The sequence below is a fragment of the Pongo abelii genome, chromosome 13, assembly GCF_028885655.2.
Source record: "Pongo abelii isolate AG06213 chromosome 13, NHGRI_mPonAbe1-v2.0_pri, whole genome shotgun sequence".
Lineage (NCBI taxonomy): Eukaryota > Metazoa > Chordata > Mammalia > Primates > Hominidae > Pongo > Pongo abelii.
Window position 1 is genome coordinate 125,202,634 of NC_071998.2, and position 18,621 is coordinate 125,221,254.

Below are 18,621 nucleotides of genomic sequence, written 5' to 3' on the forward strand. Positions count from 1 at the left end.
CTGGGGAAACCAGGAAAGGCTTCTCGCAGGAGGTGGCAAGGGAGCTGGTGTGAAGAGTAAAGTCTAATTTTCAGTTCAGAGTTCTGACTTTGTTTGGGGTTTCTTGGTTTTTTTTTTGTAGAGATGGGGTCTTGCTATATTGTCCAGGCTGGTCTCAAACTCTTGGCCTCACGCAGTCCTCCCACCTTGGCGTCCCAGTGTTGGGATTACAGGTGTGAGGCACTGTACCTGGCCCAGAGTTCCAGCTTTGTATAAGACCGGCTGCGGTAGGAACCCTGGCCACAAACGTCCTAGCTATGGGCTTGCTAAGGGCCCTACACCCGCTGGCCTCAGCTCACTCACTGTGATATTCGGACAAGCCACCTGCCTCAGATGTGATATGTGAAGGAAGGAGGGGGAAGGTGATGATGGACATGGGCATGGTTTAGGGGCTGGAGCAGGCAGCCTGGGCAGGGGGTAGATGAAGACTCAAGTGCCAAGTGGGGCAGGAGTCTCACGGGGCTGGAGTCGAGAGTGACCAATGGGCTGGCCCAGTGTGGCCACCAGGGTCTGAAACCAAAGTCAGGATGGAAATAGGAGGGTCTCTGCTCCATGGAGTGGCGGGTTGGAAGGTGGGGGCACTGAGGCACAACCACTGCCATAGCCCCAGCCATGACCTTGACGTCTGCCATGGCAGGTCCAGCGAGGTGGGGGTATGGCCAGCTCCAAGGCCACCAGGGGAGATGGTGAATACACCAGAGCCCCAGAGGAGAGACCCCACGTGACCCCCAATCCAGCAAGGCTGTTTCTGCCCTTGTTTCCAGAACCTCGGCAAGGCAGAGGAAGACACGGATCTCACAGATGGAAAGAAATGCTTGGTCCCCTGCCCCCTCTACTTTGTCTGGGAGAGGAAGGGGCCTGGCGTGGCTGCTGATTACAGAGGAATGTGACTTCTCAGCAGCTGTAAAGCACAATATGTATTTTTATTTTCCAACATGCTTCTCGTAAGGGAACCTCGGCTGGCACCGGTTTGGAAGGAAATGGCCAGTGGCCCACAGGGTGTCCTTCCCCGGTGAGCGCGCAGAGCCCCTGAAGCTACTCTGCCTTTCACTCCATGACAGCCCTCTTCCCAGGGGACACCTGCCCAGGCTTGGCAGGAAACCCCCTGGACAAACACTTAGGGTTTGTCCATCAGGGAACGGGGCTGAGGGAGGAGGCTCTAGGACAGGGGCGTTGCGGCCCACAGGCCAGCAGGGGCTTTCCAGGGCTGAGGCCTGCACCCCCAGTCCCTGACACGGCTGCTCCACCCAGCTGCCAGGTCAGGCCTCTGTGCATCTCACTTCTGCAAACCAAAAGCTACAGTACACTCCCTGCAGACGCAGGACGGGGATCAGGACACTTCCAAACTGGGCACTGATGGGCCAGAGCCCCCAGCTGTCCTCCTGGCCTTGGCCTGGGGACCCTCGACCGAGCTCAGTCATGCTGGGCAGAGAAGGGTGGACAGAGTGACTAATGAGGACTATGGCACAGGAACACAGACACGACAGGTATGATTCACGAGGAGGAAACTGAGGCAAGGCTTGGGTCTGCCCAAGCTTCCAGACTCCAGGTCTGCAGGTCAACACTCTCTGTGCCCGAAGGTGCCCATGAGGGCCCCGGACAGCTCCCCGGTTCCTCAGCAGCCCCAACCAGGACAGCTCTGAGATCCTCCTGTGAACATGGAACGCTCTGTCAGCTACTGGAAACACCGTTCCTTTTTTTCCCTCTCCCTGAACACAGCAGTTTCCTTCCTTGGGCCAGTGGGGGTCTGTTGCGGGAGGGCAGCACGCAAACGGCTTCCTGAGCTTCCCCCGCTCTCGAGTCTGGCACAGTCGCCGGATCACACAAGCCAGGCTGGGCAGTTTGGGGTGGGTGGACATGGGCCACAGCGGCTTGTCTGCACGTGTGTCCCACCCTGGCCAGAGGCAGAAGCATGGTCGCGCTGGGCGAGGCCGGGGGCTGAATCCACGGGCTGGATGGCAGGGGCTCTGGTCTGAGACCCAGGAGGAGCAGCCCACATGGCATGTCCAAAGCAAGAAGTTTAAAATGCAGACCTTCCTCCAGCAAACACTCGGAAGCTGGGAGCTGCAGGCAGGACCCCTACTCGGAGAGCTAGGGTGAGAGGCCCAGAATGGGGGGCCACACTGGGGGTTCTATGCAACCACCAATCTGCTGTGTCACCTCAGGCAAGACCCCTCTCCTCTCTAGGCTGCCAAGGGGGACTGGGTGACACAGCAGCTGAAGGCCCTCTTCCCCCTCCCCGCACTTCCTGCTGACTTGTCTGCTGGGAAATGAAGGGTCAGCTGGGTGGCCAAGGCCTTGGCAGTCTCCCTAGTGTGACGGGACCTCGCGTTGGAGGATCAGCTGTGACAAGGACAGCAACCGCAGGGCCTGTCTAGGAGCAGCCACTACCCTTCTACTCCCTGCCCACGGCAGGCATCACTAGTTAATCAGTGTTCTCTTTGAGCCCAGCTGGGATGGACACACTCCAGGTGGTCGATGGATTTATCAGCCCTGGTGAGACAGTTAGGGATGCCAGTCCCAGCAGAGAGCGGGTTTCCGGGAGAGCCCTGGACAACCCTCCATTGTGGCATCAACTGCCCGAGGTGGGGCCAGTCTCAGGAGTCCCAGGACAGCCTGGTCAAGCTGCTCCACAGACACCAGCCTCTGTGGTGGGAGTCTTGGAGCAGGGGTGGGGGCACACCCACCCAGCTGAAAGGGCACAGTGGGGCCCCAATCTTTCCTCTACATTCACAGAGCAAGGGAAAGGGAAGGCCTCACAGGACGGAAGCTGTGCTGAAGCTCCCGACAGCCCCACGAGATGGAGTTCCGTCTCCATCCCAAAGAGGACACTGAGGCCCAGAGAGGTGAAGAAAGCTGCCCAAGGAGGCCAGCCTGAAAGTGGCAGAGCTGGCCTGGGAGCCAGGACCTCACACCACCTGGCCATGCCTCGGAGAGCAGCCCTGGGTCATCGCAAGGGACTGACCACACCAAAGGGCCTGGGTGTCACCCCTGGCACCTCCTGTTGGCACCTCCTGTTGGCTACCAGCCCCGCTCACCCTCCTCCTGCTATCCCGCCCCACAACCCTCCGCCACTCCCACCCAGGCGTCCACAGCAGCCCCTCAGTGGCCCTGGCCTCCGCTCTGGAGCCCCCTGAGGCCAGCCAGGGCCAGAAGAAGGCTCTGGACAAAATCTCAGAGGCCGCTGCCCTGCCAGAACCCCAGGGCTCCCCTCACACGCTGCTCCCTCCCCTGTCCAACCCTGTCCCTGGCTGCCCTGGCCCCAGCCGTTCTCTATCCAGGGCCGCCAAGCACAGTTCCCCAGGGCTTCTGCCTGGGCCTCCCTGCCCCAGACCTCCCCATGGCCGTCAGGGCCCAGCCAGGGCGTGGCCTCCTCAGTGAGGCGCACAGACCACTGCATCCAAGGGTCCCCACCTCGCCCCATCCCTCTGCTGCCACCCTGAGACCGTGTCCCGGGAACTCTGAGCCTTAGAGGGGCTGCACACAGTAGGTGAACATGACTGGCTGACGGGCGGCAGGGATGAGAGGGAGCGACTTGTCCGCCCCAGTGATCGGGTCACCAGGCCACTGGGGAGGGGCTCCCAGCAAGCGTGAGGATGAGGACAGAGCCCAGCTCTCCACAGTAACCCCGAGCGGATGGGCTTGGCTGGGCTCCTTTGCAGCAGAGAACTGGGCTTTGACCCCTGTGGGTGGTGCCAGCCGTGGGCCTGAAGGCGGCCCTGGGTAGGGTGGGGCTGGGCGAGGGCCAGCTGTCCAGTCCCCCAACTACCCACCTTGGAGCCTCAGGCCTACAGCATTAAGTTCCAATCAGAACTGGCCATGCCTCATCTCTGCCTTCCTGGGATACCTGTTCCATCCAAACCCTCCCTGCTCCCAGAATGCCAGATCCCCAATCTGGAGCGACATGCAGGGTTCCTGTCCTGCAGCTGCCCCCTCCCACCAAGTGGGTGCTAAGGAAAGGGAGGATCCAAGAACAAAATTCTCCAAATAGCAGAAAACCCAGGACCCGGCAGCCACCAACCCTAGCCAGGACCTCGCACCGCGCCTCAGCATGAGCAGCCCCACCTCTGGGAGGGCTGGAACCTCGGTGCTGGACAGGGGTTGAGGCCTGCCTCAGTCTCCCCACCAGCAACCCTAAAGGGGCAGTGGAGCCTCTCCTGTCCCCAGGGTCAGCAGATGACGCATGAGGCTGGTTTCCTCAGCTGTCAGAGGCCAGTCCTACCAAGAACCGAGCGGGAAGAGCCCGGACACCCTGGGCCAGGGGCTCCATGCCTAGATCAATGCTGGGCCCGGAACCCTGGCCCCCTAACTCCCAGGCAGACCCCACTTGAGGACGTCAGATAAAGTTCCAGCCCCAAGCTGCCCAACGGGTTGGCCATGGGCTAGAGGTGACCTCTCTGAGCCTCAATTTCCTCCTTTGCAAAATGGGGGTGAAAATCTCTGACTCCTACGATCAAGGGGAACATTTAATGAGCTGACGCCTGGGAGATGCTCGGCCCTGTGCATGCCTGGTCGTGGCTGCCATGATGGCGGGTGGACGGGGCAGCTCCAGAAGGGCCACCGTGACAGATGGGACACAGAGTGGCCTGCTAAAACCTGTGCTGTTCACTAACAGGGAGGGAGAGAAGCAAGTCCAAGGAGTCCGCTTCAACAGGGATGGGTCTCTTCATGTAAAGATCCAAAGCAACGGGCCGGATGCGGTAGCTCATGCCTGTAATCCCAGCACTTTGGGAGGCTGAGATGGGCGGATCACGAGGTCAGGAGATCAAGACCATCCTGGCTAACACGGTGAAATCCCGTCTCTACTAAAAATACAAAAAAAAAATTAGCCAGGCGTAGTGGTGGGCGCCTGTAGTCCCAGCTACTCGGGAGGCTGAGGCAGGAGAATGGCGTGAACCTGGGAGGTGGAGCTTGCAGTGAGCCGAGATCGCGCCACTGCACTCCAGCCTGGGCGACTGAGTGAGACTCCGTCTCAAAAAACAAAACAAAACAAAACATCCAAAGCAATGAAGATGAAATGAAACTGTATTTGAATTTTAATAAAAGTAAAGGGTAAACCCCAAATTTAGGATGGTGGTTACTTCCTGGCAGGCGCTGAAGTAGACGCAGCTCCTTTGTGTCTTAAGAGTTAGAAACTTCAAGTTTCTTGTTCTTGGGTTGACTGGCCAGCTTGTGAGTGTTCAAAGTAATTACAAGCTAAATCAATGCATCAATAAAGATAATAGGGAAAAAGCGGAACAAAAGGCTGGAGAAAGCGACCAGCAAGGGCGCCAGATGGCTGATCCCAGGGTTCCTTCCTCTCTTGTCGAAACACCGCTAAGTGCTGCCTTCAAAACCAGGCCATGTGCTGGTGGGCACGGGCCCCTGGGAACATTCCTCGCATGGAGCCGGGCATCTTTGGGGAAAGAAAGCCATGGGCTGGGGGTGAGGCAGACAGCTCTGGGCTCAGGCAGGCTCCTGCGTTGTTCAGGCTCCCCTGAACTCCTGGCAGCCCATCCCATGGCAGCCTGGCACTGGCTCTACAGTCACCCAGGCCCGTGTTTGGGTTTGTTTCCACCACACCCTGAATGCATGACCACAGTCCCCCAAGACACCACCATGCCAAGACGTCATCTTCTGTTCTGGGACATTTTTAATGATCGCACGTCTCATCTGCTTATGTATAAATCCCACCATAAAACATGATGTGTTGTTTCTTCTCAGTCTCTGAAAACGAGCCGATAACGTTACCCAGCTGCCCAGATAAATTTTTAATGGCGACAGGTGCTGAAAAGGCGGCCTTGGTTTGTTTTGCTTGTTACAAAGTAAAACCATCTTCGCTCCCTAAAGGGAAGGACAGGAGTTGGAAAGGGCTTCGCCTCATGCCAATGACCAGGCACAGGACATTCCTCCAGCACAGAATGCACCATGCTATTATACTTGGGACAGGGCACTGGGAAGGAGGAGGCCACTGACCCCAAAGGCTCACCCCTCATCCCTGCTACCTGGAGGTGGGTCCTTGAACCCCAAACCTCCCCCACCAGCGGTGGGCCTCCTCCTGGGCCGGGAGTTCTTGTGGATGCCAGGGCTATGTTAAGAAGCACTGGTTAGGGCTCATGAGGGTGCTGGTCCGGCCTCCACCCCACAGGCAGGCTAGGCTGAGGAGGCGTGGCTGAGGTACCCCCTCCTGGACCCTGCATCCCAGAGCTGGCTGTGCAGCAAAACCCATGTCCCTGCTGTGTTCGTGTCCTGGGGCTGCGTAACCAAGCACCATCAAATGGGGGGCTTAAAACAACAGAAATTTCTTCTCTCCAGTTCTCCCAGCTCTGGAGGCCAGAAGCCTGAGATCCAGGCGCTGCAGAGCTGTGCTCCCTCTGGAGGCACTGGGGGAGGGTCCTTCCTGCCTCTTCCAGCTCGGGTGGGCTCTACGTGTTCCCTGGCTTATAGCTACATCGTTCTAACCTCTGCCTCCCTCTTCACACGACCCTCTCCTCTTCTCCCTGTGTCTCTCCTCTGTGTGGTTCTTATAAGGACACTTGTCATTGGATTTTGGGCCCAACCACGTAATTCAGGATGATCTCATCTAGAGGACCCTACTTTAATTACATTTGCGAAGACTCCTTTATCCAGTACAGTCCCATTCACAAGTTCTGGTGGATATAGCTTTTGGGGAACACCACTCACCCAATACACCCCCTTCCCCCAGGCTTGTCTGGGATCTAGATGGAAAGCCAGGGGACCCGGATGCATGGTCCTCAGGCCTTACTTTGAGAACCACCTCTTGGGGCTGTGCCTCACTGGTTGGGTCCCTCACCACCAGCTCTGCCCATCAGGCCCACATGGGCCTCCATTTGTAGATGAGGGAACAGGCTCAGGGCTAAGGAACCTGGTGAGGGTCACACCAGGAGCAAGGATCCCAGCCGGGCCTGGAACCCAAGTCTCTCAACCTCAGGCCAGGCCCTTAACCCTGAGCCTCTGGGTCTGGGACCCACCACGCCCTGCCCTGCTCTGCCCTGACCCAGGTACGGCTGCAGTGTGTTCACCTGCACGTGACCAGGGGCCCGGTGTCCACACGCCACATGACCAGGCACATCCCAAGGCTGGCCAGCTCCTGCTATGTCCCAGCACCTGGCTCCGGGCCCAGCAGAACAAGGCACCAATAGAATAAGGAATGAATGAGGGAATGAGGGAACAAACAAATAAAGAAACAAATGGACGGCTATGGACTCCTTGGGCTGAGTATCAACATCATGAAACCTCAGGAAGGTGATGCTTTCTGAGCCTCAGTTTCCCCATCTGTAAGGGGAGGGAATGAAAGATCCTTCTGGTGTGAATGTGCCAGGCTCTAGGAGCTGGACACAGGCTCTGAAATGTGAGCCAGCAGGGCCTCCAGGTGACTGGGGTCACCTGGAGACACCTGCCAGATCCCAGGACTTGCCCTGAATCCCTTTGTTTTCCCATCTCACTGCCCTGATGTGCCTCAGCCCAAGAGGAAGCTCACACCCTTGGGCTCTTCCTCAAACAGAGGGTTCTCTCATCTTGACACAAGTGACATTCATCCATGAGGATCAGCCAATGGTGGGCAGGGTACCACCCTGCTGCTGACTGGCACACCAAGGATGTCCTCCCCCATCATGGTGCCATGAAGAACAAGCCCAAATTCCAGGCACCTGAGCTGCCCAAGTAGGCGTAGGGCAGGCGTGATGCTCGGGAGCTGAAAACTGGAGCAGACACACAACTGCTGAGGCACATTTTTCTCCATCATCTTCTAAAACCACTTCCATGGACAGTCATGCCCCTGGGGCTCTGCAGGCTTTAGGGGATTCCTGAGTTCCGCTGCAGATGGAGCCACGTGGCCTCCACCATGCACTTAGGAGACAACTTTGCAGCCATGTGCCACATGGAAAGTCTGGTCACACAACCTCCTTTAACCCTTGCAGCCTTCCAGGTGGGTGCCGGGAGATCCCCATTTGCAGGTGAGGAACCTGAGGCACAGAGTGGCAGCTCCTCCTCCTCCCCCTGACTCTCAGCTTTTGGACCCACTGTGTGCCAGGCACTATACTGAGAACTTTACAGACATCATCTTTTGAATCCTCATAATAATCCAGTAACTCCAACGGGCCGGTGAGGGCACTGAGGTTCAGGGGCTAAGAAATTGATCCAGCATCTCATCAGCACCCAAGTGAACCAAGTCAGCTCATTCATCCACCCACATCATATTGTTCTGTGCCTACTATGTGCCTGGAAGCAGATGGGTCCTAACCTCACAACAAAGGTTGCGGCCTTAATGATTCTAGAGTACCACACTGAGACCAGTCACCTGATATTCATGTGAAATAGGGCAGAGGGAAATGGACAGAAGGATGGATGGATGGATGGATGGATGAGTGGATGAATGAATGGATGAATAGATGGGTGAATGAATGGGTGGATGGGTATATGGGTGGATGCATGGATGGGTGGGTAAATAAATGGATGGATGGATGGATAGATGCATGAATGGGTGGATGGATGGATAGGTGGGTGAATAAATGGATGGATGGATGGATGGATGGATGGATGGATGGATGGATGGATGGATGGATACATGGATGGATACATGGATGGATACATGGATGGATGGATGGGTGGTAGAAGGATGTATGGATAGAAGGATGAATGGATGGATAAATGAGTGGACAGATGGACAAACTGAAGAATGGATGGGTGGATAGGTGGCTTAATGGGTTATAGGGTACTTGAATGATGGATGGGTGGGTAGATGTATGGATGAGTGGACAGATGGACAGACTGATGAATGGACAGGGAGATGGGTGGTTGGTAGGTGTGTGGATGGGTTGTAGGGTACCTGGATGGGTGGATGGATGAAAGAATGGACAGGCAGATGGGTAGATACATATGTGTATAGATGATGAATGAATGGTAGATGGGTAGATAAGTGAGTAGATAGAAGAATAAAAAGAAGGAAGGAAAGAAGGCAGAACAGAAGGGTGGGAGGGGGTGGATGGGAAGGAGGGAGTGAGAGGAGAAAAGCATAATAAAATCCATTAGATGAGCCAGAGAAGTATTCTCAGTGGGCAAATTGGCAGCTCAGCAAGTTCATCTGACAATGGCTGTGATGATCTGGGAGTGGAGCAAAGAGAGAAACTCAGCTGCATTTTGTCTTTTAAAGACAGACACAGGAAGATCCCTGCCCCACTGCAGAAGCTCAGGCTGGCTGTTCACGCCCCGCACCGGGCTGCCAGCCCTGCTTCTCCAACTGTCTCCAGCATGAGGGAGCTCATCTACACCAGCCACACAGCAAACAGCCAGTTATTGTATTTCTGAACAAAAGTGTCTCCTTCACACCATCATCCTCATGGTGGCAGCCGCAGAGAGGACACACCAGTGTTCCCTAGCTCTGCCGTTCGGCTAGGGGTGCAGGGTGGGGGCACAGCCCCTGTTGACCCGTTGGGCCCCCCTCGCCATTTCTGTGCTGCACACAGACTCACCCCAGGTCGCACTGGCCAGTGTGCACCACAGAGAGTCACCCGATTCTCTCACTCAGCCCTTATGAAAACCCCCCACCAAGATGCCATAGTCACCCTATTCACAGACGACATCCCAGGTCCTGGAGGTGGCAAGACTGGATTCCAGCCGCCAGCCACTCAGCTGTCAGGTAAAAGCCGTGGCAGGGCCCGGGACAGCGGGAATGGATTCAAAGCCTTCTCTGTGGAGCCAGGTGCACTACTCCTGGTGGCCAGTGGGCCAGGTTGTGGCTTTAGCACAGCAAAGGTCAGTGTTCTGCTGCTCCTGCAGATGTGGCCTCCCTCTACCCCAGGGCCACTCATTCCTTCCCAAGTGGGGGGTCTCCGGTCAGCAAGCATGGGGAGAGGGTCCTCGGCCAAGAGCGGGTGGAAGGCTTGGTACAGAGCTGCCCCCATGCTGAGCAGCAGAACTGGACACTAGGCCAGGTCTAGTGCATGGAAAAGGAATCCCTCAGGCACTGGGGAGGCCCTGCCCCAGCAGCTTCTGCTGACGTCACCCCTTGCTTGTCCCCTGTCTGCACTCTGAGTCCCACCCACCAGCGGCAGCTCCCACAGGTGTGGCAGGTTCCATCTGACAAGCACCTAAAAGGCTAGAGCAGGGCAGGGAGCGGCTGAGCAGAGTCCGCATCATCCTGCACTATGGCCAACCCACATATGCCGCGCCCCTTTGCTGCACCAAAGTGCTTCCCCACCCAGGGCCAGCTGTGTCACTAGCCTTGGCTGCCACATCAGCACTGGCATCCCTAAACCAAAAGAAACCAAGCCAGGCCTGAGTGCCCTGGGCTCTCCCTCCCTGTGCCAACACTGCCCAGACAGGACAGCCAAGCACCCTCCCTTCACCCGTCCTCACCATGAGGAGCACCAGCCCTTGAGAACCTGCAACCAAGCCCCAGGGAGGATCCAAAACACTCTGGGTGCCTGCTGCTCCCGCTGGCATGATCCCTACACTCAGACTCTGTTGGAAATACTGGGATACAGAATGAGTAAGATCCAGGCCTGCCGGGAGCTCCCAGTGCAGAGATGGGTGTGGGCACATGAGCATATATACACACACATATGCACACACACATATACCCATCTGCACATATACACTCCAAGAACCTGCACACCTGCACACACACCCCCATCTGCACATGCACACACATACCCCATGCACCTGCACACACACCCATGTGCACCTGCACACATACATGCACTCATCTGCACACACACACATGCACATACCCATATGCACACACACACCCATGTGCACCTGCACACATACATGCACTCATCTGCACACACCCATATGCACACACACCCCCATGTGCACGTGTACATACACACATGCGCACACCCATACACATGCACCATCTAACACAGTTTGTTCTGCCTAAACTTGGAGGCCCCAGCCGTGGCTGGACAAATGCAGACGAGGAGCAGTGGTGCGAATGAGGCAGTGACCATGCCAGGCCAGAGAACTATTCCTCACTGAGTGCTATTCCTCACTGAGTTGCCCTTGGCTTGTGCTACTAACCAGGGCAACAGGGGCCTGGGGTGTGGAAGAGGTGCCAGATTAATGGAGCAAGCCAGCTGGTGACTCGAGCCTACTCTTCAGAGAGCTGGCCGCTGTGACCAGAAGCAGGCTGGAGGGGGCCGGAACCCAGCCTCAAAGCCCAGCAATCCAAAGGTGGCCTCTTCTGACCTCCCCTCCCCAGGAAGGAGTTTAATGTCTTCCAATTACTCCCCTCCCACTCCCTATGCAGAGGAGGTTGAATCCATTATTGTAATGAAAGGAAAGAAAAGGAAAAAAAGACTCTCCAATTAACGCTGGCCCGGGGACTCACATGTCATCCTGTCCCCTCACAGCAGACCCACTGAGGACAGGTGGCCAGGACGTTTGATGTCACCAGGTGGGACAATTAAACCCATCTTGCAGGCGGGATGAGCTGCTAAGCATATAATGACTGCTGCCTCCCGTCCCCATCTCCTCTCAGCCCAATTACCTGGAATTAGGCAGGCAGCACCAGATGGGAAAAGGGACACCAGCCCGGATGGAAGAGAGCGGAGAGAGCCGGGGATGCTGTGCCCAAGAGAGAAGGCTACAGGAGTCACAGCAATGTCTTCAAACTCAGCAAAGACCAGGGGAGAAGAGGCCGGGACTCTCGGGGCAGGACAAGGTGTTGGCGTGCTGACCCTTCACCTTGGCCCACAGTGTGCACAGAGGGTAGCACATTCGTTCATGGAGGTGTGGGAACTGCAGAGTCTGCCAAGGCCCATTCACGGAGCCCCCGGCTGAGATGTCTCACGTGAGAGGTATTTAGTACCTTGTAGGTGATTCGGGAAGGCAAAACCAGGTTTGGGAGTGGAAGTCAAGGACGCAGCCCTCACCACTGCACAAACAGACTGTCTCATTATCTGGGCCAGCCAGCAAGGAACAGGGTTCCAGTGCTCTCCAGGCCACTGCAGGAGCAGAGGCTACAAGGAAAGAACTCAGCAAGAGGCTGTCTCTGCAAGCTGCCTCTGTATCCTGGGAGGGCACCCGGCCTCTCCCTGCATGAGCCGCGTCTTAGGTCTCGTTGCCCAGTGCTCCGGGATAAAGCCCACCACCCGCCACCAGCTTCCCCTGCACATGGGAAGACCAAAAGGCGGGTCCTCAAAGCCACAATGAAATGCGAGTCACTGCTTATAGTTCCTAATGTTTTGTCATGCTTAGATTCAATACGGGTATGTCTGATATTCTGAGAATTCACTTCAAATTGAAGCAGGAAGTTCCAGCTTACTTCCATTTCTCTCACTCCAACCTCAGCCTGACCCCTGTCCCCTGCCTTGCAGCCATCACAGCAATGCTATTCACAGGAGCCAAAAGGTGAAACAGGCCAAAGTTCATCACGTGATAAACGGATACGCAAAATACGGCCTAGCCACACAATGGAATGTTACACGGCCATAAAGAGCAATGATGCAATGACCGGCTATGGCTGGGTGAACCTTGAAAACAAGATGCGGAGCGGGAGAGGCCACGTGCGAGAGGCACGCACCGTATGATTCCACGGACATGAAACATCCAGAACAGGCAAACAGATGGGGGCTGCCTGAGGCTGGGGAGGGCGGTGACTGCTCATGGCGACCGGTTTCTTTCTGGGGTGTGAAGATGTTTTGAAAGCAGATAGAGGTGGTGGTTGCACAACATTGTGAACGTACTAAATGCCACTGAATTGCGTACTTTAAAAGGGTTACATTTATGTGATATGAATGTATTTCAATTTTTAAAAGTCAGAAAGCAGAAGAGAGAGTGGCACGGCTGGGCCAGGATGAGACAGTCAAAGCCAGGAGCCCAGCCCAGTGAGGAGCCAGGGCTGAGCCCCCACCGGGACCCCATGCTGGTATGTGCCCCCCACCGGGACCCCATGCTAGTATGTGCTCCCCACCGGGACCTCATGCTGGTATGTGCCCCCCACTGGGACCCCATGCTGATATGTGCCCAGACACGCCACATAGCTGGGCCTTCAGTCAGCCTCCCAGCCAATCCAGGGGGCTCTGCTCCTGCTCTAACAGGTCACTAGAGAGTTGGAGAGTTGGTGGCTTCAAGCAACACAGACTCTTACAGTTCAGGGGATCAGAAGTCTGAAGCGGGTCTTAGGGGCTGGCATCGAGGTATCGAGGGGCTGGTCCCTTTCAGGAGGTGCCGGGGAGAATTTGTCCCTTACCTTTTCCAGCTTCCGAAGCTGTCTGCATTCGTTGGCCCACAGCCCCATCGCTCTCTGCCTCTGCCGTCACATATCCTTCTTCTGACTCTGACCTTCCTGCTTCCCTCTTAAAATTATGTGTATTTACATCTGCGAAAACCCTTTTCCTTGTCACACTCTCAGGGTTCGGGGGTTAGGACATCCACCTAGCAGCCGCGGGCCTTCAACAAGGACCAGGTGCTGTGCTCACAGTGCACAGACACAGAGCAACCCCGCGAGGCAGAGTCATGCTCCCAGCCTACAGAAGAAGAGACAAAGGTTCCAAGAGCATCCCTGCCCAAGGTCATTTGGCTGACAGAAGCTTCCTTCATGGGACCTGACCTCCCAGTCTGAGGGCACCTTTCGGTTTCCTTCTCAGGAAGTCCTACCCTTCACCATCTCCTCCCTCCCAGCCGTTCAGAGCTGTGATGACCCCAAATTAGGGCACCCCCAATCTGGAGGGCTAGCTCTGGCCACAGCAAGACCCACACCCCCACACACCTCGTTGGGTGCCTTCCACAAACCCCTCTCCCACTCTACAACCACAATCCTCCCCCTCGTCCCCCTTCCCCAACACGTTTGATCCCCCAGCCGGCACCAGGGCGGGATTCTTAGATTAAGTCTCCCATTCATCAGCCTCTGAGAAGTATAATTGGGGCTTTTATGGAAAATCAGCTCATTATGCAAAGTGCAAGGGTTGTGAAAATGATTTTTTGAAGGAGCACGTTGGGCTCCTACCCAGCGATGAAACGAGGGAGAGATTCTTCAGGGCTGGGGGCTTGGCTTGTGGGTTTTCAAGAAGGAAAGGGTTGTGTTAAACTAGAACCTTTTGCTAATCACTAACACCACAAAACGCTCGAAATGAAACACTTAGTGTCTTGTGAAGTGCTGGTGGCTGCCCCCAGAAGGTTCAACTCCCCATGGAAATCTCAGCCCATCCGGAGCAAGGTGGGACATTGCTCAAACTCAGCCACCAAGTGGGGCTGCCTGGGAGGGTTGCCTATCACCTGTCTCCTGAGCTCTCGGGTGAGCATGTGAACCAGTGGAGGTCCGCGCTCAACCCCAAGGACTGCAGAGGGAAAGGACCCAGGAAAAGTCCCAGAGTGGGGCTCAGAGGAGGGAGGGTGGAGGAGAAGGGCAGGAAAGCCAGGCCCTGGGGAGGAGGGCCTGCAAAGCCTTGCTCTGCACCCAGGAGGCCCTTCCCTTTGGCCTGCAAACACCTCCCCTTCGTCTCTCACGTCTGCCTATCCTGTGTGCAGAAAGGGGTAACTGAGCAGACTTGGGGTGCTCAATCCCTCCACATGCCAAAGACAAGACTGGCTCTTGCTCAGCTCCTAGGAGATGACCTCTAACCTCTAAGCCCCGGAGTGTCTGCCAGATAAGCCCTCTGGATAAGAGGGTCTTTGTATACCTGAGGCGTTGGGCCACACAGCGTATGCTCATGATGTGGTTTATGGTGGGGCTGTGGGCAACGCAGGATCAGTGTGGCCTCCACAGGGGCTGGGGATGGAGTAACTAAGGTCGGCCTCACAGGCATGCCCAACCCCACCGACCACCAGTGAGGACCCACACTCCAGGGCTTGGGTGGGCTTCCGTGGCTGGCAATGTTCTGTGGCTGTTGCCACACGTGCCTACTGTCACACACCGTTGCTGGGAGAACTAAGCACTATGCAGAAGGCTCCATGGGGAGGGGATAAACGGAAACCTATGCCCGATGGATCCTGGCTCCACCCCGGGGCCTTTTCCATTTGCTGATTTGAGTCTGGACCTTTCTCTGCAGCCATAATGGCTCCTCCTGGTGAATCTGAGAACCTGAGGATGGTCTTGGGGACCCCACACACACCCTGCTACTGTCACTGAGAGTATTTAGTGAGCCCTTCCCTGGGCCGGGCCCTGAGCCCTGGGATTTACAGGTCTCATCTCAATAAATCCGAGAAACCTCCAGTGTTTATCCTCATCTTGCAGATGTAAAAAGGGAGGCTCGGGGAGACATCTCCGGCACGAGGCCCACAGCTAAGCAGGACACAGGCTTCAGAGCTGGGTCCATCGACATGCAGCCCTGGCTCGTCACGCCTCCACTCGGGTCTCCCGTGGGGCGGCAGCCTTCAGGTCTGGGGTCTACAGTCCCCAGGGGGCCACTGTGCCCACATGCTGCCTGGGCAGTTCCCTGACCTGAGAGGGAAGAGGGCAGGTTTCCTTCTACATCTGCCAGCCCCAGGGCCAGGGCCAGCAAGCAGGGCCAACCGACTGCTCTGCCCATCCTGGGAGGAGCGGCAGCATGAAGCACCAGCAGCGTCCTCTGGGGTTGGCTGGGTGGAGGGGCCAGAGAGGTGGGGGACAGAGGTGGTGGCCTGGAGGAAGGGTGCCCACCCCAGGCCTCAAAGGGCCTCCCCATTCATCAATCAGCAGGACACACATGCAGGACAGATGCAGGGCCAGCCCTTTCCATGGTTCTCACCACCCCTGAAGCCACCAGTGGGCTCCCGTTGCCACCTGTAAACCCCAAGGGAAACAGGCCCTCAGAGCTGCAGACGGGGCACCTCAGCCTCAGGAGGGCAGGGGCATCAAGAGCCTGACATGGGCACAGCTGGGACCCAGGACTGTGACCAAGGACTGTCTGCAGCAGGAGAGGGGATAGGGCTGTGGGCACCTGCAGCAGGACCACGCCAATGCCAAGCCGGGCCAACTGCCTCCCCAGGAACAGAATCAGGTCACTCGTCTGACGTGGGCTCTGCAGCACCAGGCCTCCAGTTTGGGAGAATGTCTAATGGATTTGGAGAAGAGATCAAAAGTCTAGTATTCTGTGCAGGAGCAATTAAAATGACTGATTTTTTGTTGCATGAATCTCTTTCCTGCCTAATAATATGTAAAAAAAAAAAAAAAAAAAAAAAAAAAAAACCAGGCTGGGGAGTATAACCATGCCACTGACAGTACTGTATTGTCATGGGCTGGTGGACGGAAGAAGGAACCATCATTTCTGGAAACAAAAACAAACAAAAAACACATAGTCTTTGTATCCAGAAATGATACTTTTAAAAACAATTAAACATGTTTTAAACGGTGCCTATTACAGACTTTGCACCAGCTGGAAAATAGCCTACGCACCTGGCGGAGGGACTGGTGCGGCCTCAGAGGCGTTAGTTATCCTCTAGAAAGTACTCAGGGTGCTGGGCACTGGGTTTTTGACTGCTATTCTTTATGCCCCAAATGTGTTCTAAATATTCTTTTGTATGTGCTTAATATTTAAGAGTCTATCCATGGCCGGGCGCGGTGGCTCACGCCTGTAATCCCAGCACTTTGGGAGGCCGAGGCGGGCAGATCACGAGGTCAGGAGATCGAGACCATCCTGGCTAACACGGTGAAACCCCTTCTCTACTAAAAATACAAAAAATTAGCTGGACATGGTGGTGGGCGCCTGTAATCCCAGCTACTCGGGAGGCTGAGGCAGGAGAATGGTGTGAACTCAGGAGGCGGAGGTTGCAGTGAGCCGAGATAGCACCACTGTACTCCAGCCTGGGCGACAGAGCGAGACTGTCTCAAAAAAAAAAAGAGTCTATCCTATATTTCACATTTTTTAAAAACCTCAATTCAAAGGAATTTCCGTGTCCTCTGAGAATCCAACAATGGAAGTCCCCGTGGGTTTAGGAACATTGACCCCTGCCCAGTGCCTCTGTGAACCTGAGCAAATGGCCCCCACCAAGGGGCAACTGCGCCACCCAAAAGCTCCAGTACCATCGTCCTGGGACCCCCAGCCTGCAGCCACACACAGCGTCCCCCACGGATCACATCAGGGTGAGGCCCCTTCCCAAAGTCAGGGCACCCTCATGATGTCACCTGTGCCCAGATGTGACCCCATCCTCGCTGCTCTCAGGCCAGGCTCTCTCTGCCATTCCAGCCTCTCCTCACCCTGCTGGCCCCTGTCCTCCCAAGGATCTCCCAGACACACGTCCCCGCCCAATCAGGAACCTGGTCTCCCTGACCTCAATCTGTGGGTCAGAACCCACAGTGACCAGTTCTCATCTGGGGCCGTTCTCTCCTCTCACAGACGCCCAAGTGCCCCATCCAAGTGTCCAAGCAGGAGGCCAGATCACAGGGGTCATGGGACCCTCTGAGGCTGAATTTTGCAGTCCAAGCAGAATAAACGGAGAGTGGAGAAATTCCTTGGCTTGGCTTGTCCAGTGCCCTGCACAGGGACCTGCAGCCCCTAATCCAGGCAAGTCCACCATGCTCCGGCCCCATCCCTGCAAACAGATCCCAGCTACCTCATTCTTCGCAGAGCCCCCGGTTCTGATGTGTGGAGAGTGCATTTAGGTAGGCAATGATCTGTGAAAGGATTAATTTGCTGATCTTATTACCTAAATCGAAAGAGATTTTGCAGCCGTCAGTAACATGCTTGCAAGATTTCCCCGGTGTGAGCTGAAGCCTCCCACCCCCCCACACCCCTTCCTGCAGCCGCCAACAGGTTACGCGACAACACGCTGCAAATGCATGATAAAGACACAGGCAGAGGGCATCTGCTTCCAACCCCAGTATCTGTGACAAGGCACGCTGGGGTCGATGGAGATGAAAGGACCTGGCCTTGGCAGCGCACTCCGGAGAGCTCACCTGATCCCTTTGTTCTGCGCAATGCTGTGCAGGGAGAGCCTCGACACCGCGGAGATGACCTGGGGGAGACAAGAAAAGACGCTCCTGTAATTTCACAAGAAACCAGAAAGCCATCACAGAACTGGGGACAGTGCTTTGCAGGACGTCGAGAACTGTTAACTAAGCACATCGCATCTGGGTAAGAAACATGGCATAGCATTTTGTAGGCTAGATACTTGTTTTGTATTTGCTGAGCAAAACTTCTCATTTGGATGCGCTGATATTTGCTGGGCACTGCTGCACTCCCGGCTCCTGTGGCCGCGCTGCTAACAACTCCCGAGCTGCCTTCTCACCCAGAAAGGGTCTGCTTCATCGGGGGCTGCCAGAGGGCTTCACCGAGGCCACCCTTACAAAGGGCTCACTCATCCCATGCTGCTGTTCTGCAAGGTACCATATGACTAAGTACAGCTCGTGTTCACAGTAGGTGCCAACAGATTTCAGAAATGGGGAAATGGAAGCCCAGAGAGGTCAAGTGACCTGCCCAAAGTCACCCAGCAGCCAGGGCACCACGCACATGCAAATATCCCAGGGTACTGGTTGCTTCCCTTCAAGCCCTCCCCTGCATGACATTTAAACAGATGCCTGGCTCCATGGAGGGCTCGGGACGCAGAAGGACAAGAGCTCCAGGTACACAGCGGCATGACGGGATCTCTCCTTGTCTCCCGTGGCCGGCAGACTGGTCCAGAGGAAGGTTTGGTGAGAAGCAGTAGCCGCTCCTCCTCCCT

General features: G+C 56.0%; 1 protein-coding gene across 4 annotated transcripts in view; it reads right to left on the minus strand.

Annotated features, from left to right (window-relative positions):
* The window catches only part of VAV2 (vav guanine nucleotide exchange factor 2), a 231,062-nt gene that overhangs the window by 80,223 nt on the left and 132,218 nt on the right, over window positions 1-18,621 (minus strand). For all 4 annotated transcript variants that reach the window (XM_024251692.3, XM_054519342.2, XM_054519341.2 and 1 more), the window contains 1 exon segment: window positions 17,858-17,916. In XM_024251692.3, the coding sequence (XP_024107460.1) occupies window positions 17,858-17,916 (59 nt within the window).